The 20,773-nt window shown below is 41.3% G+C and overlaps 1 protein-coding gene across 10 annotated transcripts in view; it reads left to right on the plus strand.

Annotated features, from left to right (window-relative positions):
* Positions 1-3,099: 3,099 nt before the first annotated feature.
* LOC126336919 (protein split ends-like) overlaps positions 3,100-20,773 on the plus strand; it is a 347,320-nt gene continuing 329,646 nt past the window's right edge. For 3 of the 10 annotated variants that reach the window (XM_050001061.1, XM_050001065.1, XM_050001063.1), the window contains exon 1: positions 3,102-3,427. In XM_050001061.1, coding sequence (XP_049857018.1) covers positions 3,345-3,427 — 83 coding nt within the window. In that variant the 5' untranslated portion in view covers positions 3,102-3,344. Of the gene's footprint in view, positions 3,428-3,570; positions 3,634-20,773 lie in introns of those variants that run through there. The other 7 variants (XM_050001068.1, XM_050001062.1, XM_050001064.1 and 4 more) reach the window with 5 other exon arrangements.

Raw genomic sequence — 20,773 nt, forward strand, 5'->3', positions numbered from 1 at the left:
TAGCAGAGCGCTTTAAATGCCTTGGCTTTATTCCCATCTTTCATTTCAAATGACTAGGGGTCTCAGGCTGATTTTCCTGAATTCTGTCAATGCATTTTGCCCTTCCCACAATTAGGTTTTAATTCGTTTCACTTCACACCGCCTAGTAAAGTCAAACCTAGATATTTAATTAATTTGACCGATTTTTATGATATTCATGCGCATTGTATTAACGTTTTGATATTTATTTAATGTTCGTATAACTGAGTTGAGAAACGCCAAAACAGCAGGTTTCCATCTTATTCAATCATACTAACCTGAAACAAATCGAATTTACGCCTTCAAGCGTTTTTTTTATTTTGCTTTATAGTTCGTGCCTTGGTAATGGCTGTCAAACATATTGCCATATCTAAATCGAGAGATTTTGTTAACGTATAAATATCGGTGTTTATTCAACGGAACTGAAACAGCGACGATCATCAGGTTGTGTTAGTCCATAAATGATACGTAAACGGGCAATAGAAATTTATCTGAAATGATGAAAAAATTAAGCAAGGCTACAACCACGTAGTATGTTTACCTTCCACAGTCCAAATTAGATAACTGACCGTAAACGCTGATCTAAAGAGGTTGATACTTGGGACTTCCTAACATTAACATAATCCAAGTTCCTCCCGGACGAAAGTGCTTTAGACTGGTGTGTTTGTTCAGTGGTAAATGTAGTTGCTACACTTTCAACACCAACGTAACATACTGATGCGCCAGAAAATTATACATCCCTATATAATGAAATGCCTCCAAGGAACACCTGAATATAACAAAAACACGTGTCTAGGCAAAATATAATTTTATGTGAATAAAGAGAATAGAGATAAGTTAGAGGGAAGCACTACAATACTGTAGCCGCAAATGCATTAAAATTCTTAATTACATATGTTTTGCCACGTTAAGACTACAAACCATATGAAACTGATATCTACCATCTGTCATAATATTTTTTGCCCATTCTTCGAAGTGGGAAACTGCTGCATTTAATTTATGGGATGGAATTACATTCACTGCTAGCTAGTAATTATCTAGTGACTCGGCGCATTATTCCAAAATTTTCAGTTATAACCTATGCAAACCTGAACGAGAACGTTGCCCCTAGAAAGTTTAATATTCCAGTACCTACACCGGGCCTTTCCTGAGACACCAGGGACAGCTCCTTTGGGTAGTTTCTTAAATAGCGGTTCCTCACTGTCGTGTATGAAACCAAACAGCTTTACATATTTTCGAGCTACCGACGTTGTAAAATACAGGACACTTATTTGGCACTATATTCATAGCAGAACTGGCACCATTGCTATCTGACGCAACAACGCCGCGTGCGCAGCTGTACATCAGGATCTGGTCAGTAGCGCCGTCACGGCAAGCAGCGGAACTACGGACCTTTGCTCATCAGTCCACTGCGGTTGGGCTGCCACGTGTCTGTGTGCTCCGTGTTGCAATGACAAATTTTAGACGATACAAGTGATTCGAAAATGGATCATTCTTTCATAATCAACAGGATATGTCTTTGGTCGAGACCTCCGAGAGCCATACCTTCTCATGTAAGGACATGGGATGGTTTGTGTTTATTTTAATGTCATGGACTAAAGTGTGATAGACTTGTGTTTCTTTTATGATCTGTGATTTGAATACTGCTTTGCTACGTGATTCATTTTGAATTGTTATTAATAGTAAATATACCGCTGAAAGGCAAACATTTTCAACAACGTTACTAGTGTGAAGAAACACAATCCCATCGATGATGCAGCACGCGAAATTAACAACTTATTTCAGGGCATACAGCAAATAAAATTGTTAGGATACGTTCAGAAAAATATGGAATTTAGAGCTTCTGAAACTCAAGAGTAACGTTTCTAATTTACTGAAACATTTCTTAAGGTAAATTTATCAGATCTGTTACATCACACCGAGAAGATCCTTATGATTGAACCTGTAATGCAAACCGAGGTTTCTTGCAGCACCGCTAGAGCGCGCGGGGCTAGCATTTGCTCGCATTTTAGTGGGTGTCAGAAATGGTCTATTTCATAATAAATAAAATGTATCTAACCCTTTCCTTCTTCCCTTGATTCGAGCTAATGTAAGACACTAAATAAATTTCTACCAAAAAACAACGACCTGTACTCAAACTGAAAGACGCCTGGTAAGCATACAAATTAAACGTCATAAGCGACCGGACGTACAAATATTGTCATATTTATTTCAGGTGTGCGCATCAGTCAGTGTAATTCTGTGTACTACGTACAAATGAATGGACTTCCTCATTGCTAAATGTATCAATTTTGTCCCCCTCAATCTAAGTAGTAGCATTGGTTTTATTAGACCAACTAAATGAAACTCCAGAGGCTTATTTTAAAAATAAAATAAAGCTCCATTAGGCAAGAAATCACAAGTACTATATTATGTGTAGTGTCTCTATAGTTGTACGTAAGGTTTACTTACAGTGCTGCAAGTAATTGTCTATGTAGTTGACTATAGAAATAGCGACTTTGGGTATGGCTGCTGATGTATAGATTTTTAACGGCTTACCAATGAACACACAAAATCTCTAAAGGAAATTCAGTGTTAAGTAAATTTTCTCCATCCGTACATTTTGTGTATCGTTACGAAAGTTCAGAATGTGCTAACCACGAAATGCTTTCTTGGATGGCTAGTATTAAATGATTTTAACTAAAAATATTTTTATTAAGAGTTTACGGCACAGGCTTAAGTCATTAAAATACGTTGTTCAAACAGCTGTAATACAAGTAAATAACAGGGCAATCCGAATACATTAACTTCCGAGTCACGCTTCCAGTTCTTATCCTCTCTTTGAAAAATATCATTTCACTGCAACCACAAAAAGCGTTGTATTCTCTAATTCCACATTGCATAAACAAGTTTTGCATTGATGATAGCACGAAGTGTTGAACAAAACTGATTAACAACAAGTACGTTACTGTACAGAGCACAGGGCAGCACAGCGACGCTTCCCTATACAGCCCTGTTCTGCACTCTGAATTCGACCCGATCTGATCTCCTTCCCTGGTGGCGGCCTCCCCTCCGTGACACTCTAGCAGTGGACTCGTCCAGTCGGCTGCGCAACTCGCGCGAAGCAAGTTCATTCCCGCCAATGCGACGTAGCGTCCCAGTCGGCGAGCCTAGCAAGGTTTTCGTTCTGATCCCGCCACGGTGACGTCACTCAACTGTAGATTAGTGTGGAGAACCACAGCAGTAATGTGTTGTGCAGGAATCGCCGGATTTATTATGTTTCGTGCGTACGTTTTCCTGCCGAGAGAAGCTACGTGAAGGTTCCCCGATGAAGAGTTCAGCGCAAGATGGTTAGAGAGACTCGTCATCTGTGGGTCGGAAATTTGCCGGAGAATATCCGTGAGGATCGCATCCGAGAACATTTTAAACGGTATGTTGTTTGGTGCCAAGGGAAAAATGGTGGTGATACCAGATCAGCATCATCGAGTGTTGTTGTCTTAGGTGTTTTTTGTTGTTATGGTGTTGTGGATGTGCTAGAAGGTGCCAGTGTGTGCAGTGTTTCACGACGTGAGTTGTTTTCAGCTTCGGAATCTCCGACAGCGAACATCGAACTCAGGCCTGCCTACTCCGGACGCCGTGAGTCCTAACGAACAACATAAACACAGATCATTTGTTTTGGATTGCTCCTTTTTATTATTTCAGTCTATGATGTTATTTGTGTAGTAACTAATTTTGAAACGACAGTTTCGTCAATGCATGCTTCCCCACTTTTATAAATGTCTTCTGTTGTTTTGGTGTTTAGTTCCTCGAATTATATGTAATCGTGGAATTTCAGATTGAACAATACCCACGTATGAGGTCGCATTTCAATGTTTTCTCTATGGTGATAATGTTACAGTTTTTAGTATCTTATTACACAGTTTCTTTCTTCAGTGGTTCTCATTTTATGTTATTAACGTGCCACACAAGTCGCCAGTGTGAAATTCCAGAAGCATAGCACTAGGGGATAAAATCAGTCTAAGCACCGCTGACTGTTATGCGTGTGATTTTAATTTTGTTTTGAAAGTGATACAGAGGCGGCAAACATGTATGACGTAGTATGGTGGGGGCGCTGTAGCTCTCGAATGCGGAAAGCCCGGAGATACGATGCAGATATGGCAGCAACATAGTAGATACATTTAACTAATCTTAGCTTTCAGGTTAATGGTGTTTATTCGTAGTAGCTGTCAGTCTGTAAATTGTGAAGGAAGTGTCAGGTCCTTTTTTGAAATTAGCGTGTATCTAGTCGTCGAAATGCGATCTATCCACGTCATTATACACATTACATATGATATGTCAGTGGTCTGGCGTATTCGTTTAGATTTTCATCATATCTGATGTGTCGCCTACTGTGTAAATCACCACTCCCTCCCCTTTCTGCTATCATTTCTTTTAAAACTTGTCATGCACCACTGCTTTGTGAATTAGAGGCAAGGGGGTGTTATATTCAAACAGCTTATGCTTCTTCATAATAATCAATATTTGGCAGTCAAGTATTTAGCAGTTTTAATTTTTGTAACACTATGTCGTGATATATATATATATATATCTTTTAGTAGTGTTACGTATTCCTTTATTTCGTAGCGTGCAATGTTTGAAACTGTATAGGAAGATATGGTTAACATATAGTGTACAATCAGGGTTTCTGCCGATGTCAAGTTCACGTATATAGAATGTTTATATATTGTAGAATGTGTTGTGGTAGGCTGTCGTGCAAAATTTCAATCCTACACATCTTTGTCATATTCTTCTGTGTGAGATTCGTGAAAGATCGAGCTAATTTTCGCAAATAGAAATCCATTATTGAATAAGTGACATTTATCATAGATTGCTTTAGAATACGACGATTCAGATATGTGAGGCAGTTCATGCACGTCTCGCGGTATATATTGAAACGTGGCCACAGAGATATTGGGTTGTGTCCTCTAGTGACTACGACGAATCCACATAACTGTTACGCACTTTACACAAAACACATGGATATTTTAAGATAAAAACTGAAATTTGTTCTTCATTGGTTCCTAGTAGCCAAGGCGTACTTACTTTATTTAGATCACGTTTCGAGTATGCCTTCAAAAGTTCAGTGAAGGCAGCCATAGTAGCGCAAATCATATCGTAAAGATGGTTTGCAATATCTACGCCATAGGCCGAAGTACGTGAGGTACACATTTTGTTCAGATTGTAACTTTCTAAATGAGTTTTGTTTACTAAACTGGTAACCTTGTTATGGTGTTCTATGTTTGTTGAAATTTTTAATATATGCTATTTCTCACGACCAGTGTAAACCGGGAGGATGTTGCAAAGCAACCCGCAATTAACCAGAACTAATTTTGTGTGTCATTTTGTAGAAGCAAGATGCATAGTGAACTTTGGTGGCTTAAATTTGCAGTTCCTTACGTGAGACTATTTGTAAATATTGTTTTGTCTGCGTGTTTTAAAGTTTGCCCACAGTTATATTTGGTAGGGGTAAGACTAATGGACATAATTTTGACAAGTGACACTCACCTACACTGTAAGTGCGCAGTAAGTTGTTATTCTTTTAATTGTAACACCGAAGAGTATGCTGCTGCCACCAAGACATTGTTCGTGGCAAACAGGTTATGGCCAGTACATACCAGTTATTCGCAGCGTGTATCATTACTTTTCTACAATGTGGTAGTTGCCTATGAACGAACGCTAAGTACAGATGAATTACAGACAAAATTTGCAAATAGAAAACTGCATAGGCTTAGTGTTCACACACGCGTCAAATGGGTCTCTGTAAGCTATACTGGATAAATACCGAGTGACAACCTATTTGTAAACGTTTCTTCTAAATTTTGATACGAGATTTAAGAAGCTGAATCAGTGAAATGTGAAATACTGCTTATCTCTTTGGAGACGATTTGCTACATACCCTACTACTTGTCCAGTTTCCTTAACAGAAAATAATTTTATCTTTTCATTTGCGAACGTTATGGTTATTTATTGTTCTGGAATACCGTATTTGTGAGCACATATTAGTAATGCATCTTTTGATATGTCTATTGATTAATTTCATGTTTATGGTATTTTGCGTAGCGCACATTTTCGCACAATTGAGTACAATGTTTGCGTGCTAACAAACCCCGGAGTTCATGGACTTTGTTGGTTGTAAATGCAATATTTGTGTCTGACAACATGAGTTTCATTCCTGACAAATTTTTATCTCTATGTCACGCCATGGTTTGGTTACTGATTGAATTGTACTCGTTAGGATAGATTGTTGAGTAAGTCTGAGTAGTAGGCCAAGAACGCTATACCATATTTGCGCGTATAACGTCTTACGTCTAATTCCTTAGTTTGGTGTAGGCATTTCCTAGTGACGGGATGTTTATCATGGTATTCAGTGACTTAAGTTGGCACCCTCTTATGTTATATTGGAATCTGTTTCCACTGAATTTGTATTTTAGTTTCTTTTAACACAAATTTACTGACCAAATGGGAATCGTTTTGCCGTAGTATTATTTTAAGGACTGTAGTTCGCCAATTGTAAAAAGTTTGTAAAATGTAAAACAGTGAAACCAGAAAAGCTTAGTGTGGACTTACGCATAGTATTTATAAAATAATAGATTCACAAGTCTGATTTTCAGTGATTATTTAAGATAATTACGTTTCAGAGGAATACTATTTTTGGAGCAGTTAGTGGCCTAGTTGCTTGAGCGATTCGCATATGTCTTCAGTTTAAGTATGCGATTTTACCCTGGTAGTGAAAAGTAGATACAAACTTTGGTACCATTTACCATTAATTGTTGCACTGAGTATCCATAATCGATAGTGTGTGTTTTGGTAGCGACTACCTCAGTTCCGTTGGTCACCCACAAAACCGTATCTACTTCCTCCGTACTTCATTGTTGTTGTTTTTTTTTTTTTTTTCCTAACGCCTAGTACGAAATTTTTGTTGCTATTACGCTGGTAACACTAATCATCGATCATCAATACCCAGTTTCCGTGTTTAGGGGTGGTTTGAAAGTGTCTCACGAAACCTAAAATCATTCCTATTCTAAATTATTCTGTGTGATAAAGGGACACTTCTTTACACCGTTTACGGCAGTCTCTCAACTCTCGTGTAACTATCCAATGTCCAGTGGGCAAGTTACTTAACTTCCCAGTAAAGGTATCTTGTATGAATTTCTTCGCTTCGGATAAGACATTATCTTCCATGAAGGCATTTCAGTTTTAGCATAGACTATAAATAGCAACGGAGTGTGAACCTGTCAGAAAAGTGATTGTTTGTACCAAAACGTGACGAGGACCAGGGCAGTTGCGTTATAGGCATCCTTCTAATTTTTTAATCATCTCATCATGTCTCGAGGACTTTTTGAGGTTTTCATTGAACAGTGCCTCTGCGTTATAGGTACCCTTCTAGTTTTTTGAATCCTCTGATCACGTCTCAAGGACATACTCAGATTTTTGGTAAATAGTACATTTGAGTTAAGGTGATGCCCCAAGTATATAGGCCGTATTAACTGATCAGAAAGCTGCGATTAGAAATATTGCGTAAACAGCTAGCACGAGATAGCTTGCACCTACACACTCATGGTTTTTTTCCCAGATTAACACTATATAACAAGCAGCTTGTATCATTATAGTTGCGTGGACATGAATCATACCGAAATTTCCTAGTTGGGATCCCGCTCGAGTTGAAATTATTGCATATTTTGATCCCTATTCTAACCCGGAAGAATCTTGCTTCGCGCGTGCGAATCATTATTCTGAATGGAAATTTTGCAACAGAGTAGATGAAGTATAATGCCAGCCCTTTATTGAAGTGAATGTGTTAAGTGGATTTACGACACTCCTGTTGTGTAAGTATCAGGAAATGTGCGTGACAGTAGATTTATGTTCTTCGTACTTCCATTGCTAACTATGTCTTGTGATCTAGTTCACATAGCTCCACGGGGAGTGTCTACTGAACAAAGTGTTTCCTTCTTGGTGCCAGTTGTTGTTCAATCTTGGAAACCAGTTGGTATTTTGTGACGTCCAAGTGAGCTGGAAAACTTCGTCACACAATTCGTCTCAATTGATGCCTCAGAAATTTGATGCTCACAGTTTTTATTTGGATACACTGTGCATCCATTGTGTCCATTATTGTTGCTGTTGTAATGCATCCAATGCCGATACTAATAGTATCCCTAACTCGGATGCACATTATTTATATTGGATTAAATTTCAGCATTTGTTCTCGTGCGTCAACGGAATTATAAAGTGTTACTGATTTAAGATTTTTCTACGTTCATTCAAAAGCAGATGTAAGGAACCCCAGATTTCATACAACTTGTGGGAGTCCCTAAACAAGGTGCCCTAAATAGGAGCAGTGGTCAAATTCAGAGATATGACAGGAACGATCATTTATAGAAAAAAGTTAAGTAAATATGGGCTCTAAAATGCATACGTTAAGAGCTATGAGCACTCGTTATCTTCGCTACTGTGAAACATCTTTTTTACTTAACAGCTGCTCATAGCTCTTAAAAGGTATGCATTTTAGAGCCCATTTTTTCTTCATTTGATCCATACTACCTCCTCACAAAATATGAAAAGCAAGGAACTTGCAGTTGAAGAGATTTGTTCCACAGTATCGATGATGTTCGTTTCTTTCATATCCCTGAATATTGACCTTGCCTTTTGGGACACCCTGTATAACTGGCGCCCTAATACCTCCGTAGCCTGAACAGATTCTGTGGAGTACCGTAGCATGCTGTTTGGTTTTTGCTCTATGATAAGTCGCTGCATGCATTCCATAAACGCGACCAAGTACTGCGATTTGTTATACATAGTTATTGCAGATTCTACGAATTCTGAAGTCATGTGTCCCTACAGAAGTGTTCTTCGACGCTTTTATTTGCACATCTAATGCGTTGTTGTTTCAGTGAACAATAAGGACTGCATAGGGATGACCTTTGCTCTATTTCACGTGTTACGATACATAAACTTCCAAGTGAACCGTAAGGTTTAGGATGGCGGAAGCGTGTCGCGGCATATTCTCTTGTTGTACCATGTTCGTCACATATCGATGTTTCCGCTCATTGTTTCGAAACAGTAGTGCCAGTGTTTGTCCCAAGCAGTTTTTGGGAAAAGTTTGTGACAATAAAAGTGTATGGTTCAACTCCTGGAGACGTGCTCGGATTGCCTAACGGTTAAGGCGACTGCACCTGCCGGTGTGGCACTACCCTCAGCTGGTATAGAAATCATAGGTAATGTCAGTAGTTTATCGTGTGCGTTTCTTACTGCTGTTAAGATGTACATACATTTATTAATAACCATAACCAAGAGGTATGGTGAACAGTGCCAAACGTTATATCAACACTGTCTTTTATCTTTTACAGGCAAGCACGTTTTGAAGGAGTAGTAGCGACGTCAAAAGAAATTTGTATTTTCATTTGCAGGGCAGAGGCACGGAAACAACCGATATCTGCAAATGTCACTCATTATTAGTAAATGCGTGCAAACGAGTAGCATTTTACATGATTCGGAACTCATTACGCTACTCGGGTCAGTATTAGGAGTTTCAGTTATGTGCGTTTTCGCTCGCCACTCCATTCGGTTTCATTGTTCACAGTAGCCTAAACCGTTTGGTTATTACTTCCTAGTCGCTTGCTTTCCTTTTATGTTTCAGCTGCATTGGCTCCTGACTGGACTCACGCCCGTGACGGGTATTCGCCACGCTCTGTTACCCTCCAGTCCAGCCGCACCGACAATTTCTCGATACGAATCGTACCAAGTTGCGACCGGTCTGTATTTCGAGCCAGTTTCTCGATACGAATCACGCCATATTTGGAGCGGTGTATATTTTTTCCACGTAACTGGTTACTACAGACTAGTGCCGATCTTTAGAACACAATATCAAACCGACCTGCACGAACCCATTACATAGGCCGTAAATTATCCCGCAACCATTGCGTGATTACGCACCTAGTCGTTCTGATTTTCGTTTTCCACTTGTGTAAACTAAGATTTTAGCCGAATTCTGAATGGCTTGTTACACAGAGCCATTTCCGTTTTCATTTCATTGCCTCTGTCACTAATAATTAATTTGCTCACCCCCTACTATACAACTCTTTGTGCTGAAATAGTCCCAACAGGTATCCTGTAACTGTCTGTTATAAAGTATTCTTCAGTTTCTAATCATGTGGCCATTAATGACCTTTTGGAACTCGAACTTTCGGTGAGGTGCTTATCATAAGCTTGTCATGCTACGTATCCATATTTGAACATTACCATGTTGCCATTCACCGCATGTACACAGTAGTGTTCTCATCAGGTAGTATATTTCATAAATTACTCTACTGTGTTGGGTAAGCATGGGCAAGAGAATATGCTGTGTCATATTCAAAGAAAAGTCAAACCGATATTGCTGAATGCAAATTCCGTGCATAATATCCCAACATTTTTGTTGCGAAATTGGGAAGACATGTAAATCGCTGTGCTGAGAAAATTAATCAACTCGAATGACAATTAAGAAGTAAACAGAATAACGAGTGGTTTTTGGAAGTGCAGATGGATTATGTAATGAGTTATTAATCTTCTGCTAGTGTCTGTGGTTGGTTCTGAGAATGTATCTTTTTCATGTGTTAAGTTTGATCTTTCGTAACCAAAGAAGCTATAAAATACAAGAAATACAGTATTGCTCATTCGTAACGTATGTGCCAAACCATGTTTATTACCCAATGTTGTATGCTGTCTTTCATCTCTTTGTAAAAGCCGTAACAACACCCCCAGGAGATTTTTCAAATTTTCTTTAACGTTGATGTTGCTACAGACGACTTTTGTATAGTAGAACCTGGCCTCATGTTGCCGGTTTTCTTGTCGCGCCCCGCTGTGGACGCCTACGCGCCGTAGGTGAACAATGGCGCCCACTTAACCGGATCTAAGGAGGTCACACGCCTGCTGCTCCGTGACTGGCTCCTGTGGCAGGTGAGGCTACCGAATCGAGGGCATCCGGAGCAGACACTGTTAAGCCGTGGCTGCCATTGCTGGCGTTTCTCCATCATTAACAGTTGATGAATTATCGGACATCTATGTAAAACTGGCCACAATTCGATTAAAACGTTGTTCGATCGCCCCTGGGGAGCAGAAGACGTCCAGTTACTAGAGACGGATGAATACACGCACTTATGGAGTAGTTGCCGATTGAAGCTAGTGCCTGTGGGTTCAAGTGAACTGTGACTCATTCTTCCTTGCAAGTACAACGACTGTCCCGTTATAAAAAGTTGTAAATCTGACTGCATGAGCAGCATCAACGATTATTGCGGCAGCAAACGTCCAACGCGAAAAGATACATCTAGCAACTCTATGGACCGAAGATTAAAAGACAAACAAGAGTCTATACAATTGAAGAAAGTTAATTTCGATGACAGTGTTGTGTAAATAGCTCATGGACCTTGGCCACAAATCATATAAGGGTTTACGAGACACGTGCAGTGATCTTAACCAACATGCATTTGTATCTGTTAATGTTTTTACACCAAAACAGGTTTACCTGCTGCATATAGTTTGACGGTCCTAATTTACTGTAGTCCGGTTTTGATGCAGATAATGGCCTTTTATCTATATGCTTGACATTATCAAGTTAGGAGGCGATTTCGAGTTATGTGGACACAGAAGTACAACTGCAAACAGGCAAGATCGCTGTAGTTTGCTGAAACTGGTCATCGAAGTAAATGCTGTACTATAGCGGTCATAGCTGTTTGGAGTTGTACTTCTGTTTCTGCATAAACCATTAATATGTCGCCTCTTCAACTTATTGAATGTCAGTTTTCCAGTTTAATCAGTTAGCTTATTATTTGGCCTCATGATACCGAATTAACCATTCTACGACAAAAAAATCCGAGGTTATCACATGAAATCGAACCCGGAGCCTCCGCGTCAGTTGGTGGCGACAAAACCACCAGCCCACGGAGGCGGCAACTTGGTTATACAATATATGTTTTCCCTGGTTTGTCAAAGTGACATCATAGCGACGCCAGGGTGTTCCTGTAGAAGACAACGCTCTGCTTACATCGATTTGCTTGTCGTAAGTTGGCATAATCTCATGTATCTGTAAGCGTGATTGCCTGTCGCCTAGAAAACTAGACTCCTGCCCTGGAGGTGCCGGGAACTTTCGCCCGGGTCCCCATGGTCCGATGTCAAAATGAGTGCCGAGGGTCTTTCCCGTAGTTGAAGGCAGCCGGGACGAGGTATCCGTCGTCCCTGCCGCTACTATTGCCGCGACGGATAGAACAGCTACACTCCAGCTGCAGTCAGGCCTTTTAGACCGGTAACAGTGAGGTAGACGAGTTCCAGTAACCAACCATCCCTCCTTCAACCTCTCACAGTAGTATTCAGAAACAACACTTGGAGTGGTGCTCAGAACGAAAGTAACGTTGCACCACGTTTTTCTACAGTGCACCCGGACAAGAGCTGAGGAAGTACGGTCCCACATCTGAAGCGTGGACTGTTGCGCGAGTGTGATAAAACTGGAGTACAAAACTTGTTCGGTGACAGTTACTTCTGTGTGTGCCCTATTTTCAACTAATTTGTGGCGACAGTTGGTAGCAGAGCGATTTACTGGATTCGTAACGCAGTAATCAAGGTAGTGGACTCGAGTTCGAGAGGGATGTGGCTCGCACTGGTATCACGTTCAAGAGGTTTGTTGCGAAAATCCGCTTACATCCTCCAGGTTTAGGTTATCCGTGGTATCTTTAAATTGGTTGTGGCAAGTTTCTTTTGCAGGGAGCGTTCGATTACTTTTCCATGTCCTTTTACAGTTCGAATTTGAGGTAAGTCTCAAGTGTCCATGTCGTAGACTTGACAAACTCATGTCTCCTTCTGAATTGCTAAATTACATGCGTGTAGCTCGTGATTTATTCAGCTAATTTCCGTTTTTGCATTGATTAGTAAAGAAGGCACTCGAGATGTAAGGCACAATTGTAATTTGCTCAATAAGTAAAAACGTTTTACAAAGTTTTCAGGTATAATGTACCTCAGCTGAACGTCATGTAGTCGCGCAAACAAAAAGAGAAAGTGTATAAGCAAGTAAGACCTCAGATATTCATTACCCTTTGAGTATAGTTCGTCATTTTTAATGCTCTTGGCGGAATAATCCAGCGGAAAAACCAGCTATTAGCTGAGAATTTCATAACACAGTGTGTTTTTATTTTTTATAACACACAGTGTACGTAGTACACTATGTCTGGTACAGTGGTTTTTGCCTTCCAGTATATGTTGATATTAGTCGATGTATTACTTTTGGAAAATCATATCATTTGTGTCTTACTAGAAAATTGGATGCACATTTAACCGCACATTGTGAGAAACCTGTAGATTTTCTTAAGGATTGTTTGGCTAGTGCTCTCTCCTCAACTATCATCAAGTTTCAACAAAATACAGCGTTGACAAAGCATTATTCTTTTCTTGCCCAGCGGCTGGAATGTCTTCGATGTTAAGTCGCAGGTCTCCTACACGCGCAAAAGCTGGGTTTATAAGGCGGCAGTATGGCTGAGGAGAACGTTCATCGCCGCTGATAACTATCGCGCAGACACATCCCGTTAGCGAGTCTGCCGTGGACTCTTGCGGAACGGGATCAATGAGACCGATCTATTCTCACGTTGTAGGAAACGTGACTGTCCGATCATAGATGTGTGATGACGTAACAAGCGGGTGGGCACGCAGAGGTTATATAACAGTCCAGCGTTGCCACGTCGGACGCCGCCGCCTGCCAGTCTGAGCTTGGCTGCGCTGGCGCGCCGTTGCCACGTTGCAGCGACAGCTGCGCTGCGCTCTCGGACTGGGCTATTTGCTTTGGTCTCTTGCTTGCGCGCTGTCCTGCGCCTCCGGCATGTAGTCTACCGCGTCGGTATCGCATGCAGTGCCCCGCGGTATCACAAACGCGGCTTTCTCAAAACTGGAATAGTTCGTGTACAGTACGTCGTTCTTGGTAGTCATAGGGTAATTTTAGTTTTTGTACATACGGGAGTCATTTCTGTAGACTGGTGGACACGAACTTTTACACTTGGGTGCTAGGTAGACCAACAAATTTCTAGAATTGAAGATACATTGTCGCATGCCTAACGCAAGTTGTATCGAATGTGGTTACTACATATATTGTGGATTTTGTTACACAGTTTGTGTAGTATGAAGAAGTTTTTTTGTCGCAACCAAGTATTTGCAACTCCTACAGAACTGCTAAGAAGTTAAAAATTCGTTGTGTGATTAGGCACGAAATTTATAACGTTATGATTGTAAATTTCTTCCAGTTATCACCCTTGTTTAGCAGTGCGCAAATTTCTGTGCAACTTCATTTCAGACGTACACAGTTGGTGCTGTTTGTTAACTAATGCTTTAACGCGATGGAGCAACGCAGTCCTGTAATTTAACAGTTGCCGCTGACCGTGGTGTCGCCCGTGGCTGTTTTCTGGATGGTAGTACATCGTTACGCATGGTGTGGTAACAGAGGAACACGCTGATTTTTTTGCTCCAAAGACTGCCTACCTTTGTAAACCCGGACTCTCCAAATAGTCTCAGTTAAAGTGAATTTCGTGTCATCCTTTTGCAGGATGACACAGCCCACGTGTGGTTTCCCTCAGAAACTGTTGTCTTCGGATTTGGGGGGGGGGGGCTTTATTGATATTAGTCGCTGTTCAGCGCGTGCAACGTTTTGTCATTGGTCAGTGAAATCATACGACGGCTGTGAGCGATCTGTTTGACGTTGTTAACAATAAATCTGTGGGAATTCATGTTGGTTTGCACTATGGTATTTTTTTTATGAAGTGAAGTAGAAAGCGACAATAATTCTCCTCACTGTGTAATCTTCCCATTTTTTCTGCATGATTAATAATTTATTTTTTTAGATGTTCAACACATCATTAATTTACCCTATTCACTCACAGTCTCTTTACAAGGGTTGGACAGAAGTATAGAACATAACCACAACACATTGCCATACCGAGTACGGTGTAGGGAACCCTTTGGTGTTCGAAACAGCTCCCAGCTTCACAGAATGGATAAATAGAGGCCTTGTATAGTTTTCAAGGGTATGTAACACCATTATTCCTGCGAAATAGCGGCAAGTTCAGGTAACGCTGATGGAAATAGATAACAGTCGCATCCTTTTTCTCTCCAAAGACCATGAAGACTCGATAATACTGAGATCTAGTGACTGAAAGACTAGCGGAGATGGGACCCTTCATCCTCGTGTCCACGAAACCATTCTTGGACGATTTGAGCTGTGTGAACAGGGACCCTGTCGACGTGGAACGCAGCATCACCCTTGGGGAACAAACATTTTGCTTTGGGATGGACCAGATCAGTCAAAATGCTTACATAATTCTTGTCAGTTATGCGACATGGTAACTATAGGGCGCATGGAATATCACTGCCGAACCTACGCCGGGTTTCTCTCTTGGGATGTAAACTCTGCCGGATGTTGTAAATAGTGTGAAACAAGACTGGCCCGACCTAATGACTTTCGTCTATTAGCCCCATTTGCGTTGTTTTAGTGGTGACACGGTTAGCGAATACGACTTGTAGTTCTGCCGTGACTTTTGCAGCTGTAGTCGTTTTAGCTTTCGTCACAGTCGTCCTCGATGACCGTGTGTCTAGATCACTCTACACATACATTCTTCCGCGTTGTTACTTTGCGGATGATGTTTTTTCCGGTTTTCCTGCATGCGTCGATACGATGCCTCTTGTAACAGTGAACAATACGACTAACTTAACGAGCACCAACAATTTGCCCACTTTGTGGAGTTCCCTTAGCTCCGGCATAATATACTCGTAACCGTACAGAAATCGTTCAGGCCACGACTGACACGACTTACTTCGGACATTGTACAGGTTCCGTTCGTAGGCAAACACAGCAGCGCCACCTGCAGGCTTAGCTAACTAGCATTTGCGTTTATATTGAAGCATGCTTCGGTCGCTGTTTTTCCATATTGTTGCCCAACCCCAGTATACGTCGTTGAAACCCAAAGGGGGAAAAAAATGTGTGTTTATGCATCACATTTCATTTCACTCGTTCTTACTTATTGTACTTTGCTAACTGATTAGCGTAATATTTCCATTTCATAAATTTAGATAGCTATGTGGCTCGTAAATTATTGTTCTTGGGCGCGTAGTATTCAAAGAGAATGACTTGTCTCGGAATATCAAAAGCTTCACCGTACAACTTTATGAACTTGTCGAGGGAAATAGCTCTATTCCATTTACGTTCTTTCTGTTACTAGATCGGGTGAACAGGTATGAGTTCCATCCTTAGTAAATTGCATTTCAGGCTGTTGCATTTTTTTTTTCCCTGGGGCAGTTTTGTTGCTATTTTCATTGTAGATAAAAGGATGTTAGCCTTGATGCCTCACATTCAACGGAACAGATGGTTCAGTATTAGAATCACTTGCCACAGCACCTAGCTTGACACTTTACTATCATTAAAAAGGTATAGTGTCAGTTCTTTCCGGCATGCATGTCAGAATGAGCAGACCACTGCGTCGATCCGCAGCCGTATATGTATACACTTGACGAAAGAAATTTCAGACTTTTGCTGCAATAGGACATTGAAAGAACACATTGGTGACAAATGAAATATCTCAACTTTATTGCAACAAAATTCGGAAATTTCTTTCGACAAACTGTTTCCTATCATGTCGTAACGATGTTTTACACAGAACTGTGACCAGAGACTAAAATTCTTGTATTGTGTGTGATTTGTCTTGGCGAATCTGCACCATACCTTCAGTGCTACATCATTCTCTGGCGATACCGTATCTCTGAAGTGGACTCTTAAGGAATAGAACTAATGTTTTTAACTCGACCCCTTGCATATATATATGCTGCAGTACTATTCAGTTGTGTATCAAATACTTGAGCCTGCGAGTAGGAGGTGGCCTATGTTGTAGAACTCTGAATAGAAGCTTCAAAGTGAGCCTCCATTTCTCAGTTTAATACGTCCAGACAATCATAACATTTCGTAGTATGGGGCAAATTGCACGGATTGCTTTCGTGTCTAGCTTAATACGTCTTTTTTGCAGATACCTCCGAAATGTCTGTGAAGATTTTAATACACATACATTTGTCCCTGTTCTCTTACAAAATCTTTCCAGCGATGTTGGCAAGCCCGTATTTTACGGGTGAACGGTGTGGCATGACAGCTGCGCCGGATGTTCAGTCGACTGTTGTTTACAGCACTACGGAAGGGGCTTTTCCTGCATGCAACTCTTTCTCTCTCCCCCCCTTTTTTTTCTTCCGTAGTTGACTGCCATATGCTGCGCGTACAATGAAAGGCGCTTACTGTGTGCAGACTAGGGCTGCGCCCCAAATAACGTAACTTTTAGCTATATATACACATTAGAACATTGCTGTGTTGATCATTCTGATTGTTCGGTCGTCACAGTTTACGCAAGTACATGCGTGGTACGTTGTTTCCGTGACTGTGTTAAAATATAAACAAAACTGCAACGAATCACTCCTTAATGTAAATTGTTTTTTATTTGCGACACATGCCAAGGCATTGCCACCAACATCAAGTGACAGTTTGAGTAGTTAGTTCAGGTGTGTTGTTGTGCATTGTTCCTTGGAAACCAACGATCTTGTAATATCTGCAGTCCCGTGCTGCTTCATTACGTACACTCCTCTGTAGATTTCGACATCGTTGGTTCCCCAGGGGCAGTGCACCTGAGTCAAACACCCGGTTGTTGAACAAAAACTCCGAGACTCATAATTAAAAAAAAAAATTCGCACTAGTCGCGTTGTGGTCTGAGTAAAGAATGGAAGAGTCAATATTGTATCGGTAACACCGTGTTCTAGGATTCTCGCTAATTTTGTCACAGTGAATTTGGCGTCACATCCATTCTGTTATGGAAACCATTCAGTTTGTAACATGAAGAATATGGAAAAAGGTATGTATTTAACTCGGACGTAAGTTACTGTTCATGGTTTAGTATATGAACGTAAAAGCTATCGCGTTCTGTCTATTTGTGCGGTCGATAACAAAACTGGCCGCGTCTGTACTGCAACAGGCCGACGTGCTCCGCCGACAAAGGCCAAAGGTCACCGTGAACGCTAAAAGGGGTCATGTTTTCTCAGGGCATCGCCAAATATTTACATTTTGCGGAAGCGCGTCACAGTAGAGATGCCTCCATTCTGTTGGGGAGGCAACGCGTTCCTGTGCCTTTGCCGTGAAAAACGCAACGCAGTCCCAATGCCACAGCACGCGGTGCCAGTGGTAATACTGCGCAAGGAAATGGGAACATTTCTTGGAACACTCGTTTGTAGTGGGCCTTAGATAGAATGGATTATCAGTCGTTTCAGGAGAGAGAAAGCGAAAATTACCACTCGGGCTATTAATCTCGATATCGTAGTGTAGTACTTGAGGCGGCTCGAGAGTGAGTACAAAGATTCCCTTCTTGGGCAACTGATTCCTGTGTGCTCTTGCGACATGTGGACTGCGTTATCTTCAGCAACATTAGATTTCGTTTGTGCCAACACGCTCAGCTCCATAAATCTGAGAGAGAGAGGGGTGGGAGAGGGAGGGGGGGGGGCGTATGTGCGCGCACCATCTTCTAGACACGGGTAAGTGCTGCTAAAGGTTGCACATTGCAGGCCTGTGGAACAGCCACAATTCACTTCTCTGGACATTTATAGTATCTCCTTTCAAGGAAGGATGCCTGTTAAGCCTCTGAAAACAAACCATAGGCTGCGCTGATAAGTAGCACCACCCAAAGAAGATCTAATTACTTGTCTTCTTTGTAGTGTTTCTAAAATGAGAGAGGTGTCGCAGTGCTTACGACAAAAGACACGGTTTCGGCACAAGTGGAGTTACATGCTCGTCCGTCTATCATTAGTCTGATTTTTCTGTGTTTTTTCACGCAAATAACTACTGCGCCACCTTAGTTCCTAAAGTAAACTGACTGCTACCTTACCTCACTCATCATCATCATAAAGACAATTATGTTAGATTCTTAACCCCAGCCCCCTCTCCCCGGTCATTTGCTCTCGATATCATAGTTGACTTTCCTCCACATAACTATACTTCTTAGACAAGAAGAGAATAGAAGCTTTCGAAATATGGTGCTACAGAAGAATGCTGAAGATTCGATGGGTAGATCACATAACTAATGAGGAGGTATTGAATAGAATTGGAGAGAAGAGAAATTCGTGGCGCAACTTGACTAGATGGAGAGATCGGTTGGTAGGGCATATTCTGAGGCATCAAGGGATCACCAATTTGGTATTGGAGAGTAACGTGGAGGGTAAAAATCGTAGAGGGAGACCAAGAGATGACTACACTAAGCAGATTCAGAAGGTTGTAGGTTGCAGCAGGTACTGGGAGACGAAGAAGCTTGCACAGGATAGAGTATCGTGGGGAGCTGCATCAAACCAGTCTCTGGACAGACCACAACTACTACTACTATGCCTCTACGCGAGCAATTGACGTTGGTGGCTCTTTCGTGATAACACTTTCACATGGTTTCTTTCGGCTAATAGTACTAGCAAACTACTCGATATACTGGTGTACTAACGTGGGGAGGGCGGTTTGCTTCGAGCCTTTGACCTCTATGTATTTGTTCTCATAGTGTTAATGCGGACTTCAGCCATATCCGTTCAAGAGCAGCGAAGCCGTACAGCAAGCAAATCTTGTTGGCACGCGCTGCTCTGATCCTATTAACGAGAATAGTAGAGTCGGCTTTGGGAAGTCTCCAAATACTGGTTGGAATTTATATCCAGCCTCCGATCATTCGTTACTGTTTTCGTGGAGGCTTTTCGTTCAGGATTTGGACCACACTGTTCCACGCCATTGAGAAATGTGAAAGTAATAAAATCGAACAAAGAAGCTTAGATTACTAGAATTTCAAACAAATAAAACAGTCGAGAAAAGAAGTCGATTGGAAACTTGTGCAAGAATCCGTATGGTTCGTGGGTAGTGCTGAGGAACGTGAATGTCAAAGGTAATATGGCAGTGGAAAGATTGATTGAGCTGAGAAGTGCGGAAGAAAGCATCTGAAACATACAGGTGCAGATCATTAAACTTACCATGTAATATGTGTTCACCGATGAAGTAAGTGGAACGAGAAAGAAATAGGAAAATAACCTACTTGGCCTAGTGCTGGGAAAGGAATGTATCTTCATCTTTAGATTTCAGAAATGTCGACCTTAATTATCGTTGCTTGCTTAGGAAAGTGGCATTGTACAGTATATGTAGAAATAATTCAGTTTACAAAAACAAATATCAGTTTTTTTCCGCGCAGCTGAAACATGAACTATTGCAGCTCGTATGTTAACTGTGGGCCAGAATGTGTAGAACGCTGTCAGTCGTGCTTTCTCCAGTCGCAGCGTGGGAAGCTATTACGGACATTACTTGTTCCAGCATCATCGAACTGTATCTGTACACTGTGGCTTGGTTCACCCACACACTCGTAGCTAGTGCAAAACGCAACAGTCTGAAAACGTTAAAGTAAGACTTAGAAAAAGAGCTCTAAGTTTACAAAATTGTTAACGCTTTCGTGGCCACTTGTTGACAAACTGCCTATTGGCCTCTGTCTCGGGTTCTTCGGCCGACGTTGTTTGCAGTCGGTACTGGGAGATGAAGAAGCTTGCACAGGATAGAGTAGCGTGGAGAGCTGCATCAAACCAGTCTCTGGACTGAAGACTACAACTACTACAGCCACTGACTTCTACGAGGCAGAAGTCAATAAGGCAGCTCTAAGTTTGCCCGATCTAAGCTGCTTTTCGGCGCTCATGTCCTGCATTC

Source organism: Schistocerca gregaria, chromosome 2, assembly GCF_023897955.1.
Source record: "Schistocerca gregaria isolate iqSchGreg1 chromosome 2, iqSchGreg1.2, whole genome shotgun sequence".
NCBI classification, from domain to species: domain Eukaryota; kingdom Metazoa; phylum Arthropoda; class Insecta; order Orthoptera; family Acrididae; genus Schistocerca; species Schistocerca gregaria.